The sequence below is a fragment of the Mastomys coucha genome, unplaced genomic scaffold (genome assembly GCF_008632895.1).
Source record: "Mastomys coucha isolate ucsf_1 unplaced genomic scaffold, UCSF_Mcou_1 pScaffold8, whole genome shotgun sequence".
NCBI classification, from domain to species: domain Eukaryota; kingdom Metazoa; phylum Chordata; class Mammalia; order Rodentia; family Muridae; genus Mastomys; species Mastomys coucha.
Window position 1 is genome coordinate 3,158,443 of NW_022196914.1, and position 12,317 is coordinate 3,170,759.

The 12,317-nt window shown below is 42.6% G+C and overlaps 1 protein-coding gene across 4 annotated transcripts in view; it reads left to right on the top strand.

Annotated features, from left to right (window-relative positions):
- The first annotated feature begins 1,726 nt into the window (after positions 1 to 1,726).
- The window catches only part of Rictor (RPTOR independent companion of MTOR complex 2), a 95,375-nt gene continuing 84,784 nt past the window's right edge, over positions 1,727 to 12,317 (top strand). For 2 of the 4 annotated variants that reach the window (XM_031360446.1, XM_031360448.1), the window contains exons 1-2: positions 1,727 to 1,847; positions 2,014 to 2,061. In XM_031360446.1, coding sequence (XP_031216306.1) covers positions 1,799 to 1,847; positions 2,014 to 2,061 — 97 coding nt within the window. In that variant the 5' untranslated portion in view covers positions 1,727 to 1,798. The remainder of the gene's footprint in view (positions 1,848 to 2,013; positions 2,062 to 12,317) is intronic. The other 2 variants (XM_031360447.1, XM_031360449.1) reach the window with 1 other exon arrangement.

Consider the following 12,317-nt stretch of genomic DNA (forward strand, 5'->3'; position numbering starts at 1 on the left):
AAAGCTATAAAAAAGGAAGCAAGTTTGTTATTTATCAAGGCTTGTACTGATAGTGTCAGGAAATATTTCTTTAAAGCACTGTAATTGTGTTAGAGCCTTCAATCTAAGGGGAACAGAGCAGCAGAATGTAGACCTAGTCCTGAGGGACATAGAACTCGTAGAGCAGCAATCCAAGTTTATTTTCCTGATGTTCCTTTATTTTTCTTTTTTTTTCTTTATTTTTCTTTTCAAAACTTTTGCTGCTTCTACAACTGTCATAGGTCGACTTAAAAGGTGCAGGTGACCAAGCAAGAACAAAAAAATGCAGGCATGATCCTACAATTGAAGGGGGGACAGTAGTTTACATTCAGAAACACATCTTGGATTTTTTTTTCTACATACATGTTTGTAAAAGTATTTTATAATGGATCCTTTGAATTTTATATGTATATGAAGCATTTTTGAATAAAGGAAATCTGTATTTGCTTACTCAATATCACTCTGTTCATATACTAGAGCAACAAAGTCATTTTAAATGACTACTACATTTGCATAATTTCCACCTTTGCGCTTTTAAGTCTGCAAGTGTTCACTATTATTAACAAGGAGAATCTTTCTAATATTCTTTATTTTTCTTTGTCGTTTTAGAGGAGTTTTGGCTTGCTTTTTATTGAGAACATTATTATTATTTAGAACATTATTAGAACAAAAGGAGCTGAAGGTTTACTCCAACCGATATTTGTTTTTTGACGTCTGTACTAAAAACGAATAGGCAAGATCTCCACTTTTGACTTACTTTTAAGTCTGGAATAGAGAGGTGAGTAATTGGAGGAGACAAAATACCCTCTCCTTAAAGTAATGTAGTTTAAGAGAGTTGCTGGGTTAAGGGCCAAGTGAGTACATACTAAACCCGCTTCTAGAAACCCGTAAACTAATCATTGTTACTTCCATGCTTTAAAAACATCGATCCAAGGACATCTGCATTAGGCAGTGATGTAGGAATCACAGAAAGCCAGGACGGAGGCGCCCAGCCTTCTCCCTGGGCTCCGGGCGGAGAAGAAACCCTGTCCGGGGCCTCCAGGCGCTGGCGCGCGACGGGGAAGAGTCCCGCGCTTGGGGCGAGCGCCCTGCACGCCCGCCCGCTCCTGCACTCCTTGCACGTCTGATGCCAGGCGGACCGAAAGCAAACCTCCGCCCTGCCTCCCGCTCTCGGCCGCGGGCGAGCGGCGGCGAGAGGCTTTGCCTAAGATCAAGCGCGAAGCCGCTCCGCTCAATGGTCAGAGCGTGGGTGGCAAACAAACTTTGTTACGTGTTCACTCGGAGCACCGCGGTTCTGGGAAAGGATCAAAGCGGCATTCCTAACTGTGCGCCGCGCGCCTTTTTCCCCACCCCACCCCACCCTCTCTTTGAATTAAAAATAATAATAATTTTAGCCGATGAGTAAGGAAGCGGGCTTTAGAGCCACGCGGAGAGCGCGGCGGGGCGGGCCACCTGCTGGCCCTCCCGCCCGCATCTCGGCCTCCGCCGCGCGCGCGCGCCGACTCCCGGGCCACATCAATGGGAATCCCCCGTGGGAACTGCGCCTCCCACCACGCCTGCGCTCCGACGCCCGGGCCCGTCTCCGCGCGCCTATCGCATCCCACCCCGGGGTCGGATCTGCGCTGCGTCGCTCCGCGCCCGCGGGCAAGCCACGGTGCCGAGGGGCGGGGGCGCCGCCGCGGGGGGCGGAGTGGGGGGGGCGGGAACGGCGCGCGGGGAGGGGAAGGGGTTCTCGCGCGATCGGGCGAGGTTTCCGGTGTTGTGACTGAAACCCGTCAACATGGCGGCGATCGGCCGCGGCCGCTCTCTGAAGAACCTCCGAATACGAGGTAAACCGGCTAGCCGCCCTCGCTCTTCTCGCCCGGTGCCCGTCGCCCGTCGCGGCGCTCCGTGTTGCTCCGGGCCTGGGGTGGGGAGAAGCGAGCCGGGCATCGGGCGCCGCCGGCCTGCGATGGGTTCTTCCTAACTGGGATTGTGTGTGTCTGTTTCGCACAGGGCGGAATGACAGCGGCGAGGAGAACGTCCCGCTGGATCTGACCCGAGGTAACGCGGGGACGCCGCGGCCGCAGCCGCAGGGGAGGCGCGGGAGCGGGGCGGGCAGGCGCGCGACCCGCGGGGCCGGCAAGGGGCCGAGCCCGCGCCCATCCCCCTGCCCCGCGCCCGTTCTCTCCCGGCTGAGCCCCTCCGGGCCTCGGGCGGCTGCGGGAGTGCGGGAGCGCGGGGCGGACCTCGGCGCCGCCCGGGATCCGGAGCTCCCCGGACGCCCGCGGGAGCGTGTGTGCCCCCGAGTCCCGGGGGCGGCCTTGGACGGGGGTGGAGGTAGAGGTTGTTATTTAGGTTACTAGAGGATGTTTGTGGGAAGAGCGACCACATCCTGCCCTCCCCGTCCCCCCGGAGCAGAGGCTGGACCAGTCGCCGGCTTCTTGCTGACTGCGTGACTGCACTCGTCTGCCCGCGCGGTCCTCGCCGGGGGGTGGCGGTAGGGGTGGGGGGACCCGCAGCTTTGAGAACTCGCCGGTGAAGTCGAGAGCCGGTGATTACTGCTAAGCGTCTGCTTTCGGCCGTGTCTCCCTGCTGCTCGCTTCCCTTTCCCCGGCCCGCTGGGGCTGTAGTTGGCTAGAGACCGCCCCCTCACTTCTGCCGCAGGTTCATTGTGTACCTTCTGTCTGCAGTGGGGATGAGTTTGTTTACACCTTCTCAGCAGGGCGAGCCCGGCGCGTAGTTTTAAGAACGGTCTCCGCCGAACGATCGGTATTATTTTTCTCTTCGGGTCACCGGCCACCAGACCGGTGTTTATTCCCCAGTATCTCGCCGAAGGGTTAGACGTTCTAGGCCGGATTCTTTTTTCTTCCTCCATAAACAGGAGTTGGTCTACAGATTCCGACGGTCAGACTCCACCACAGCGCTAGAGTTGAGTGTAACTAACTAGTTCTGCTGTATGGAATCACTTTTTGAGATCCGCGAAACACCTTAGGACGTTAAAAAAGAAAAGAAAGAAAACAGTCGTAAACATTCTATATGACATAAATTTGTCGTCCCCATCCCCTCCCCACCCCGTATATAGTGACCGTCGTATAAAGTATTTGGTGGATGTGGTGTTTGGGAGACCCATCTCTGTATTGACAGCATAATCCAGTCTCAGTTCTGTTTCGGTTTTTGTCTTGTAAGAATCCTGTTTAGACTGAAAGACTAATTTTGGTTTAGTTACATGAGCACATATTTGTTATTTAGTATTTGGCTCTGATAGTTTAGGAAGTTGTTTTGAGTAAACTACCCCTTTCAAAGAGAGAACCATTTTAGAGATATAGTACAGTGGTGTGTAAGTCCTAAAAAAAGGCAATTGGTGATTTGGAACATTCTTTTCATTAACTAGGTTTCAGAAACAGTATAGAAAAAGGTCAAGCTTTAGACTCTTTTTTTTTTTTTTTTTGCAAATTTGTAAACTTAATATATACATGAAAAGTTTATACAAAGTAGATTTTCCAGCAAGCGATCTGAGTATCATAATACAGACCTGAGACTTTGCATTGTGCTTTTCTAACCATGTAGTTGGTCAGTGATTTAATTTGTATCCAAGCAATTGTGTGAAGAGACCACTTGGTAAACTTGAGCTTAGTACCTACAGTAAAAACCTGTTCAGATACGGGATTGGAAATAAATTGTATAGTATGTGATTTTGTTAATCTTTATGTTTCTGTGGTGGTTGTCAGAATTTGGGATTGTAGAAAAGCTTATATACAAGTTTATTTGAAACTTGCCTCACTTCAGTATTAACTCAGGAAGACAAATCTATGGGTATGATTGAAAATAATCAGTTCTCTGAGACTTTTTAAGTCAACACCTATGGGATATAGCTAGCTGTTTCTAGGGTTACATAAAATGCTTAGAAAATGTTGTTTTTACTTGCCCCAATAAAATGTACTAGCGTTCCAAATAAGTATTCACAGCCAGTTGACCTGATTGCAAAGCAATACACAACAAAGAGAAGTTACATGAGGACTGTAGGCCTCAATTATAAGGAAGTTTAGCAGGAAAAAAAGTTAGGAGTTAGATTCATACATAGTGAAACAGTTGGTTAGAGAAAGTGTTACTATAACAAACATTTCATTGTTTAAAGGCATGTGGATCACACCTGAAGAAAGTTCACGAGGAATTAAACTTTAGTAATGATTTGAGACCCATGAGGCAGTCTGGGTTGCAGCTGCTTGTAGATTAGATTACAATACGGAAAAAGATAAAAGTTTGAGCAACCAAATTTTTGTTTCACTTCATGCTAAGGCTTTGCTCTCAGGCAGATTGCTTTGTGAAGTCTGCTGTGTAGGTGGACAACCATGGTCATAGTGATCTGTAAAAGAGACATCCATGCATATCAGAGCACTGACTGTCAAGTCAGATAGTTCTGCACTGTAATCTCAGGGACAACAGTAGGTGGGGGACTTGGGACAAGTTAATTTGACCTTGCTTACCTCCTGGTTTCTCCAACTTGGAAAAAAAAAACTTTAAAGTGTTAGTAAGAATGTGAAAGGTAAAGGAAGGTAGTTCTTAATTACTCAGTATGAATTATGTCTTATTTATGAGCATATTTAGTGTTAGCTACTTCCCTGCATTGGGAGGTTGGGATCTTTAAATTATAGTTTAGGAAGTATGTCAGGTGGTTGTGTGTGAGTATTATGTGTGCAGGTGCAGAGGCACACGTGTGTAGGACAGCCAGAGAGGACAGCCTAGGTGTCAGGAGCAATACCCTATTGGGACAGAAACCCCTCAGTGGCCTGGACCTTATCAATTAGGCTAGACTGGCTGGCCGGTGAACTGAGGGATCTGCTTGCCCTTGGCTCCTCAATGCTAGGATCAAAATGCATGCCACCACACCTAGCTCTTTTACATGGGCTCTGGGTTTTGAACTCAGTGCCTCAAGCTTTTAGCAAGCACTGCTCTGGCAGAGCACTTCTCTGATTGAGCCATTTCCCCAAGCCCCAAATCATTGACTATTACACATGTATTTAAGGAATTAGAGTTCTTGAGATGGTATCTGAAACGGAGTATTTAGTGATAACATGTTTCTGCTAGTACCAGCGCTTAGGAGGTTGAGACAGGACTGGGAATTGGAGGCCAGCCTGGGCTCCGTGAGACCTGTCTCAAAAAAAAAAAAAGATTACTAAGTTTAACCAAAAGTATAGTTTGTTATATGTACTTAGGGTGAAATGTGAGCCTAGAATTGTTTCCTCTAACATCAGAAAGTTTTTAGTTAGGATGGTTGACTTGTATTCTGATTCTGCTGAGGCCCAGGAGGGTTTGGGGCCTTTGGTTTTGATATGGTGTTATTATTACTGTGGCTCATACAGAATGCCTGTATTAAAAATTTTTGATGGATTAATTTTGACCTAGGAGCCTATTTAGTAAATCTTAGAGTTAGTTTATTAGTAATTCTTGCTTTCAGTTTTGTTCAGGAGCCTACTCTACTCGATTAGTGAAAGTCCCCCAGGCTCTACTCCTGTACTTCACAGCTAGCTACCTCCACAGCAAGCATGGGCCTTTTCCTTTTTCCTTTTGCCTTCTTTTTTTTTTTTTTTTTTTAGTAGTACATCCCTTTCTAGTCCTGTTGACTCAGGCTTGAAATACACAGTAATCTCTCAGGGTAAGCAAGCCCCTGTTAGTATAGTTTTCAAAGTGTCTTCCCAGAAAACGGACACTTCTGTATTAGACATTTGTTGGAATGCAGTTTGTTGGAGTAGACTGAAGTATTGATGGTTCAGCTTGCTGTTCAGTATTTAGAAAGGCCGGACAGTTATCTGAAATAGTGTTAGTTTGAACAGTTTTTTTGTTTTTTAATTTCCCTTAGTTACTCATTTGTTTAATTACTCATTTCAGTTAAACCAAACAAACATTGACAGAAATTGCTTATGTATCAGGAACTGAATTAAATGTTGGAGGAGTAGGACTGGGAAAGATGTTGTTCCTCTTAAAGAGTTTATTGGAGCTGAATAAAGAAGTGATTGTGCTGTGAAACAGTAAGCAATCAGACTGTTAGACGGACAGAATTGGTGCCGCGGCAGCCAGAGAGCGTGATCGTGGTGCATTGGTGATCAGAGAAGTCTCTGAAAGGGATAGACCTCTATAAAAGCTGTGGCTATGTGGAAGGAGGTGTGGGCTGCCTGGAGAATCAAGCACACTGTGGAAAGGGAAAGTCTGGATGGAGGAGCTGTGTGGAAGATGTCTACTGTCAGAGAGAAGATGAAGAATGAGAAAATCATTGGATTTGCTTTCTCCCGTTGGAAACTGACTTTTAAGTTTTGGTAACTTTTCGGTCTGTCTCTCATTTTGGAGACAGTCTTGCTGTGCTCCTAGCTGGTGGGGTACTGACTGTGTGGCCCAGGTTGGAGTAATCCTCTTGCTTAAGTATGTGCTAGCACACACACTCAGCTTCTTTCTTTCTTTTACCTTTATTAAGAAGGCGAAGGCTGAGATCTGAATTCTGAATTTCTTATCAAGTCAGACCTGACTTTTCTTGCTAGTCAGGGTATAAAGCAGTTCCTCTCAAGGAGGGACTCTACTCCCCATAAGATTCCTTCAAGAGTCTGTACAACTATTTTCCTTTACTTTAGTTTCTTCCTTCCTGTTGGCTGCATTTGTACTTGACTAGCAAATATTTGCTGTATCCTTATGGATGGGTTACTAGAGTGGGCATAGGTCAAGACAGACTAGAAAGAGATAAAGATTAGAAAAAATACTTCTCTGAAGACTTTAGGCAGATGAGTTTATTCCACAGTTGTCTTCTCTACCTTGGCTTTCTCCCTGTAGTGGAAATGCAAGACAGGAAATCTCTGTCTTAATTGATGTGAACAGCCTCTCATGAAACTCACTGCCATTTGAAGTTTTACATTCTACTTTTGCTATGATTACTATATAGTGTTGTGCCAGGCACTCAATTATCTCAGTTTTCACCAACTGTTTGCTATACTTATTCCAATTCAAAGAAGAAAAGCTTTGAAATTCTAAAGCATGGAGACCTAGAGAGATGTAGTTCAGTGTCACAGGGACAATAAATGCCATGTATCTAATAATCATCTTAAAGTTATAGTGTGTAAAACTTGGCATCCGAAGGCTTATCTACTTTCTGCTTTCTAGGTACTGTCAGTATCTTCTGTTGTTCAAACTCCAGACCTACCCTTCATCTGCTTAGTCCTGTTGATAAACTACTGCATGTGGCCTCCATGGTATCTAGTTGGTGGTCTGTTCCAATCATGCAAGTGGCCTCTGAGGTATCTAGTTGGTACTCTGTTCCCATCATTGTTGGTCACGTGCTCATTATCCCTATGGAGTAACAAAAAAGACTTTATTTCTGTTTTTACCTTTTTTTCACCCCTGCTATCTATACTGCTACCAGTAGCATTTTCTTGTAAATCCAGATTTGATCTTGCCATTCACTTGAAAATAGACAGCAGCAAAACAAGGTCTGCTTTTGCTTACAGTATAAAGTCCAAATTCCTTAGCTTGGCATCCAAGGCCTTTTATAATTTTATTTATGCATTTTTTGTGCTACTACAGCTGTAGTAATCAAGGTATATTAGCCTGTTTGCTTAGCTCATATGTGTAGCACACTCCTTCATACACAGAGCACCGTTTACAGGAGATTAGGGTTAGTTTATGGGTCCAAAGCACTGACTCCCCCTCCACTCCTGTTTTTTCTCCTTGGAAACTGTGTTCCTATGTGAGAGTAATTGCTTGAATCAGAGACAAATGCTGTTTTTGAAGTGTGACATGCCATTTTATGTTTACTTAATGTAGTTGTTTCCTTTACCTAGGAATGTATTCTCAGTACTCTTTATTTAAAAAAAAAATCATACTTCTTTAAGGTTAAGGGGTAGAGCTGAAGGTCTTTGCTCATGCTTACCAAGCAGTCTATTATTGAGCTTGTTCCCAACAATGAATGAAAGGATGGAGAAAGAAATGAACAAAAGAGTAGTATATTAAAAAGTAGAGAACCAAAGTGATAGAGCTATAAAATAGAGAAGACAATTAGGACTAAAGTGTGGGGTTTTAAATTTCATGTGATTGAAAGCACCAGCCATATGGAAAAAGTACTACTAAATAGAGTGAATGTTTAGTAGTCATTACTCCAAATTTATGATTTGAGTATTTTTTGTATAGATTGTTGAGAGGGAGAGAGGGAGATTTGTGTGTGTGTTGGGAGTGAGTATAGGACTTTACACATGCTAAACATGTTCACTGCTGAACTATGTCCTCAGCTCCTCCATGGACAGTAAAGATTTGAGCATTCCAAGTAAGAGAGACTGCACATCATGGATAGGATCCTTATGAGGAAAGGCCAACAGATGAAAGTGGTGAAGGAAATAATCTGAGAATTGTTTAGCTGGAGGGGCTGGAAGCTGTAGTGTGGAAGGTGGGGTCTGTGGAATTTAGTTCTATTCTTCGTGTGAGAGTGACTTTGTTAGGCTGTTTACCCTGTGGGCTTCAGCTGCCTTACCTCTCGGGTGCATAATGTTTTGTGCACACAACACTTTCACCCTCTGTCTCTGATTCTCAGATAACCACGTTTGGCTGTTGAAAGGTTAAAGAGAAAGCATTCGGAACCTTGTTAAATTCATGGTGAGAAGTATTGAGAAGTATTCCCATAAATATGTATGTATAAATAGTATGTGTTGGAGTGACGGTGTTTCATAGCACTTTAAATGTAAGTTTCAGTCAAGTGATCCATCTGCTGAGACCTGCTACCTTGGTCTCCTGCTCCAGAAAATAGGGTGTGAAAAGCACAATGCAGCCAGCAAGAGAGTGCTTTGCCTGCCTGTGTCTCTGCACCCTCGAGTTAGTCTGCTCTCCTCTGCGCTTAGAAAACTGGTGCTGGGAGGGTGATAGTGTGCAATCCTAACCCTTACTATATGTGTCCTGATAGTGTGGAATCCTAGTACTTACTCTATGTGTCCCGATAGTGTGGAATCCTAACCCTTACTCTATGTGTCCCGATAGTGTGGAATCCTAACCCTTACTCTATGTGTCCCGATAGTGTGGAATCCTAGTACTTACTCTATGTGTCCTGATAGTGTGGAATCCTAGTACTTACTCTATGTGTCCTGATAGTGTGGGATCCTAACCCTTACTCTATGTGTCCCGATAGTGTGGAATCCTAACCCTTACTCTATGTGTCCTGATAGTGTGGAATCCTAGTACTTACTCTATGTGTCCCAATAGTGTGGAATCCTAACCCTTACTCTGTGTCCTGATAGTGTGGGATCCTAACCCTTACTCTGTGTCCCAATAGTGTGGAATCCTAACCCTTACTCTATGTGTCCTGATAGTGTGGGATCCTAACCCTTACTCTATGTGTCCCGATAGTGTAAAATTTTAATCCTTACTCTAGATGACGCTTTGGCAGGTTGCATGTTGTTCTCTTTCCCTTCAGTTGGTTTTTTGTTGGTTTGTCTTTTGTATTTTTATTTTCTAAGCAAATACTATCAGAATAGTGGTGGGAAGGGAACAGGTTAAAATGTTTAGTAAATAAATGACCTATGACTGATTGAGAGGAAATTGTTAAGCTTTTTGGATCATCCATTTTTTGATATCATTGTACTTTTTGTCAGTGTGGCCATGTTAACAATTGCCCCATGTACAGTGAATGGCATACAGAATTATGCAGATGCCAAGGTAAATGGGAAATAATTATGCATACTAGCTAAAAATAATTCATATGTTCAAATAATGTGGTTGACAAAGAATCCAAACATGAGTGTGTTCTTCATGCTCCTGTCCCAGTCTTCCATCTAGAGTCATGTACTATGCTGTCTGGCTAGTAATGAGATTTATACAAAATAACATTGATAATATGCTAATGCCTTAAATATACTCTGGTTAAGGAGCCAGATAAATATAATAGTAAATATGTTTAAAAAAATTTAAAAACTCAAATTAAGTTGGATTTTAAAGACTTAATCATAAATAAATTCCAGTTTTTACTCCAGTATACTAAAGAATTTAGATGTATATGGTTTTTTTCTTGATGTCAGCACATGCCACCATAGCAGGCCTGAGGCAGTTTTAAAAATCAGAATCTAAATTTGAGAACAAGCATCTTACTAGCAAGTCATTTAGTGTTTAAGATAGTATTGAGAGGAAGCTGGTGGCAAGTGTTTTCCCTCTGAAACGAAGACTACTTATATTTTAGGTTTGGGTTTGTTTGACCTTTGATAGGAAGTGATGCTGTACTGAATTGTGAGATTTGAAGCATACTGTAAAATAATTGCACACTTGTGTCTGAATATGTAATTGCTCACATTTCAAGCTCAGTCATAAATGATTCTCCTCTTTCTGTGTAGGGCATGTGACCTTCCTCTTCATTAATACATTATTGACAGAGGGTACTGTGCAAGTTCAAGGGGTTCTCTAAGTTTAGAAAACTTAATTCTGAATGGATACAAGTTGGAAGTAAGAGACTAAAGTGGGATGGCTGATGCTTTTGTTATTTTCTACACCAAAGTGATGATTTCCTTATCTCAAAATTTAATCATATGACCTACTGATGAGATAAATAAATTGAAATGAATATCCTGAAGGGCTGTCGAGAGGGCTCAGTGAATGGAAGGGACTTGACTTGCCTTTAAGCCTGATGGCACACGAAGCTAGGAGAGGACTGACTCCAGTAATTTTTCCTTTGGACTCTACATGCATGCTTGCTGTAGCACACATGATGTAGCATGAGCATGTACTCATACCCTCAACACACAGAATAAGTAAATGAATACACATAAGAAATATCTTGAAAACTCACAAGTGTTCGATTAAGTCCAGAGGTCCTGCTCAGCCCTGTGGAGTGGTGAAATGACGGCTGTAGCAGGGTAGCAGAACCAGACTTGGATTGTCACTTGCAGAGATGTTAGTAATCTTGCTCTGAATTCAGTGAAATTTCATGTGTTTCTCATAATGAATAGAGTGAAGAGGCACAGGAGCGGTAAACAGAGGAGGGTGCCAAGTCACTTAGTTACTTAAAAGGAACAGTTTGCCAGAGAAAAGGATAGTTAACTACTTTAAATGTGGGCATGTATGTATTTTTTCAGCAGTTACATAGATCTAGAAAATCACATCTTGAAATAGTAGTGCTAATTATTTCCGCACTTGGTTCATCCCTGGTGTATTAAAACTTTTAATTGCCCTGTTTTTTTTTCCACTCATAATCCTCTAATGTACTCCCTAACATTGTACAATCCCCACCTGCCTCCTGCTAGTGGGGATGGGAAAGAAAAAAGTCGGAGTTGAATAGAGAGAAACTTAAGTTGGGGGAAACATATTTTGAGTGATGTGAGCTCCAGCATTGTACTGTGTTTCTGTGTGTGGCCAAGGAACAATGGAATAGTGTGGTCCTTAGTATTCCACACGTGTGTTGTAAGAGGCGATTTTGTTTTGTTTAATCACATTTGGCTTCTGTGTTACTGACTTAATCAATGATGATGGAGTGTCTGAATACTGGAACTGTTTGGTACTCTGTTTGCTTAGAATGGCCTGTGGTTTTATTACTAGGCTGGTGGTGTTTTAAAATGACATAGGCTGGTACAAAGGAAATTAGGTGCATGCTTAAGAAGTTTCATTTATTCTATGGAATTCCTGTGTACAGTTTTAGTTATTGCTGATGAATTAAATTTATTGAGTTCATTGAAATGGATGTTACTATATAAAAATCCCCCCCCACACTTTGTCCTTTTTTTTTTTTTAATAGGAGACTTTAGAATTAGCTGTTAATTAGGTTTCAGCCTTGTTCTTTCCCTAACAAAAAGAGAGAAATTACTTGGAAAAAGGAAAAGCTTTTGGATTTTTGGAAGAAGACAAAAAGATGTTTGAGAGCTTCGGTTTAAAACAGTGACAGTTGATTATTTTATTGTTTCTTTTTGTAGTTTCATTTTTTAAAAATTCTGTTTTCAATTAGAAAAATTCCACACAGAAAAGGTATAATTGCTTTTTATTATTTTGAGATAGGAGCTAACCTCAAACTTAGACTTCTAAGTCTCCAAAGTGCTGGGATACAGGTATGCACCACTACCCAGCTTTATATTGTAAACAATACATATATTGCCATGAAGTGTGTATTTGGGGTATTGACATATGCCAGGATTGGGAGAAGGTATGTTTTATATATGTTTTATATATGAACTTGGGTGTTTATTTAGTTTTTATAGTATTGGAACTTGAACCGAGGGCTTTGTTCATAGTAGGCAATCCGCTACTGAGCTACGTGCCCAGTCTGTTTTTCTTTTTCTTTTTTTTTTTTAATTTTTTTTTTAGATATTTTCTTTATT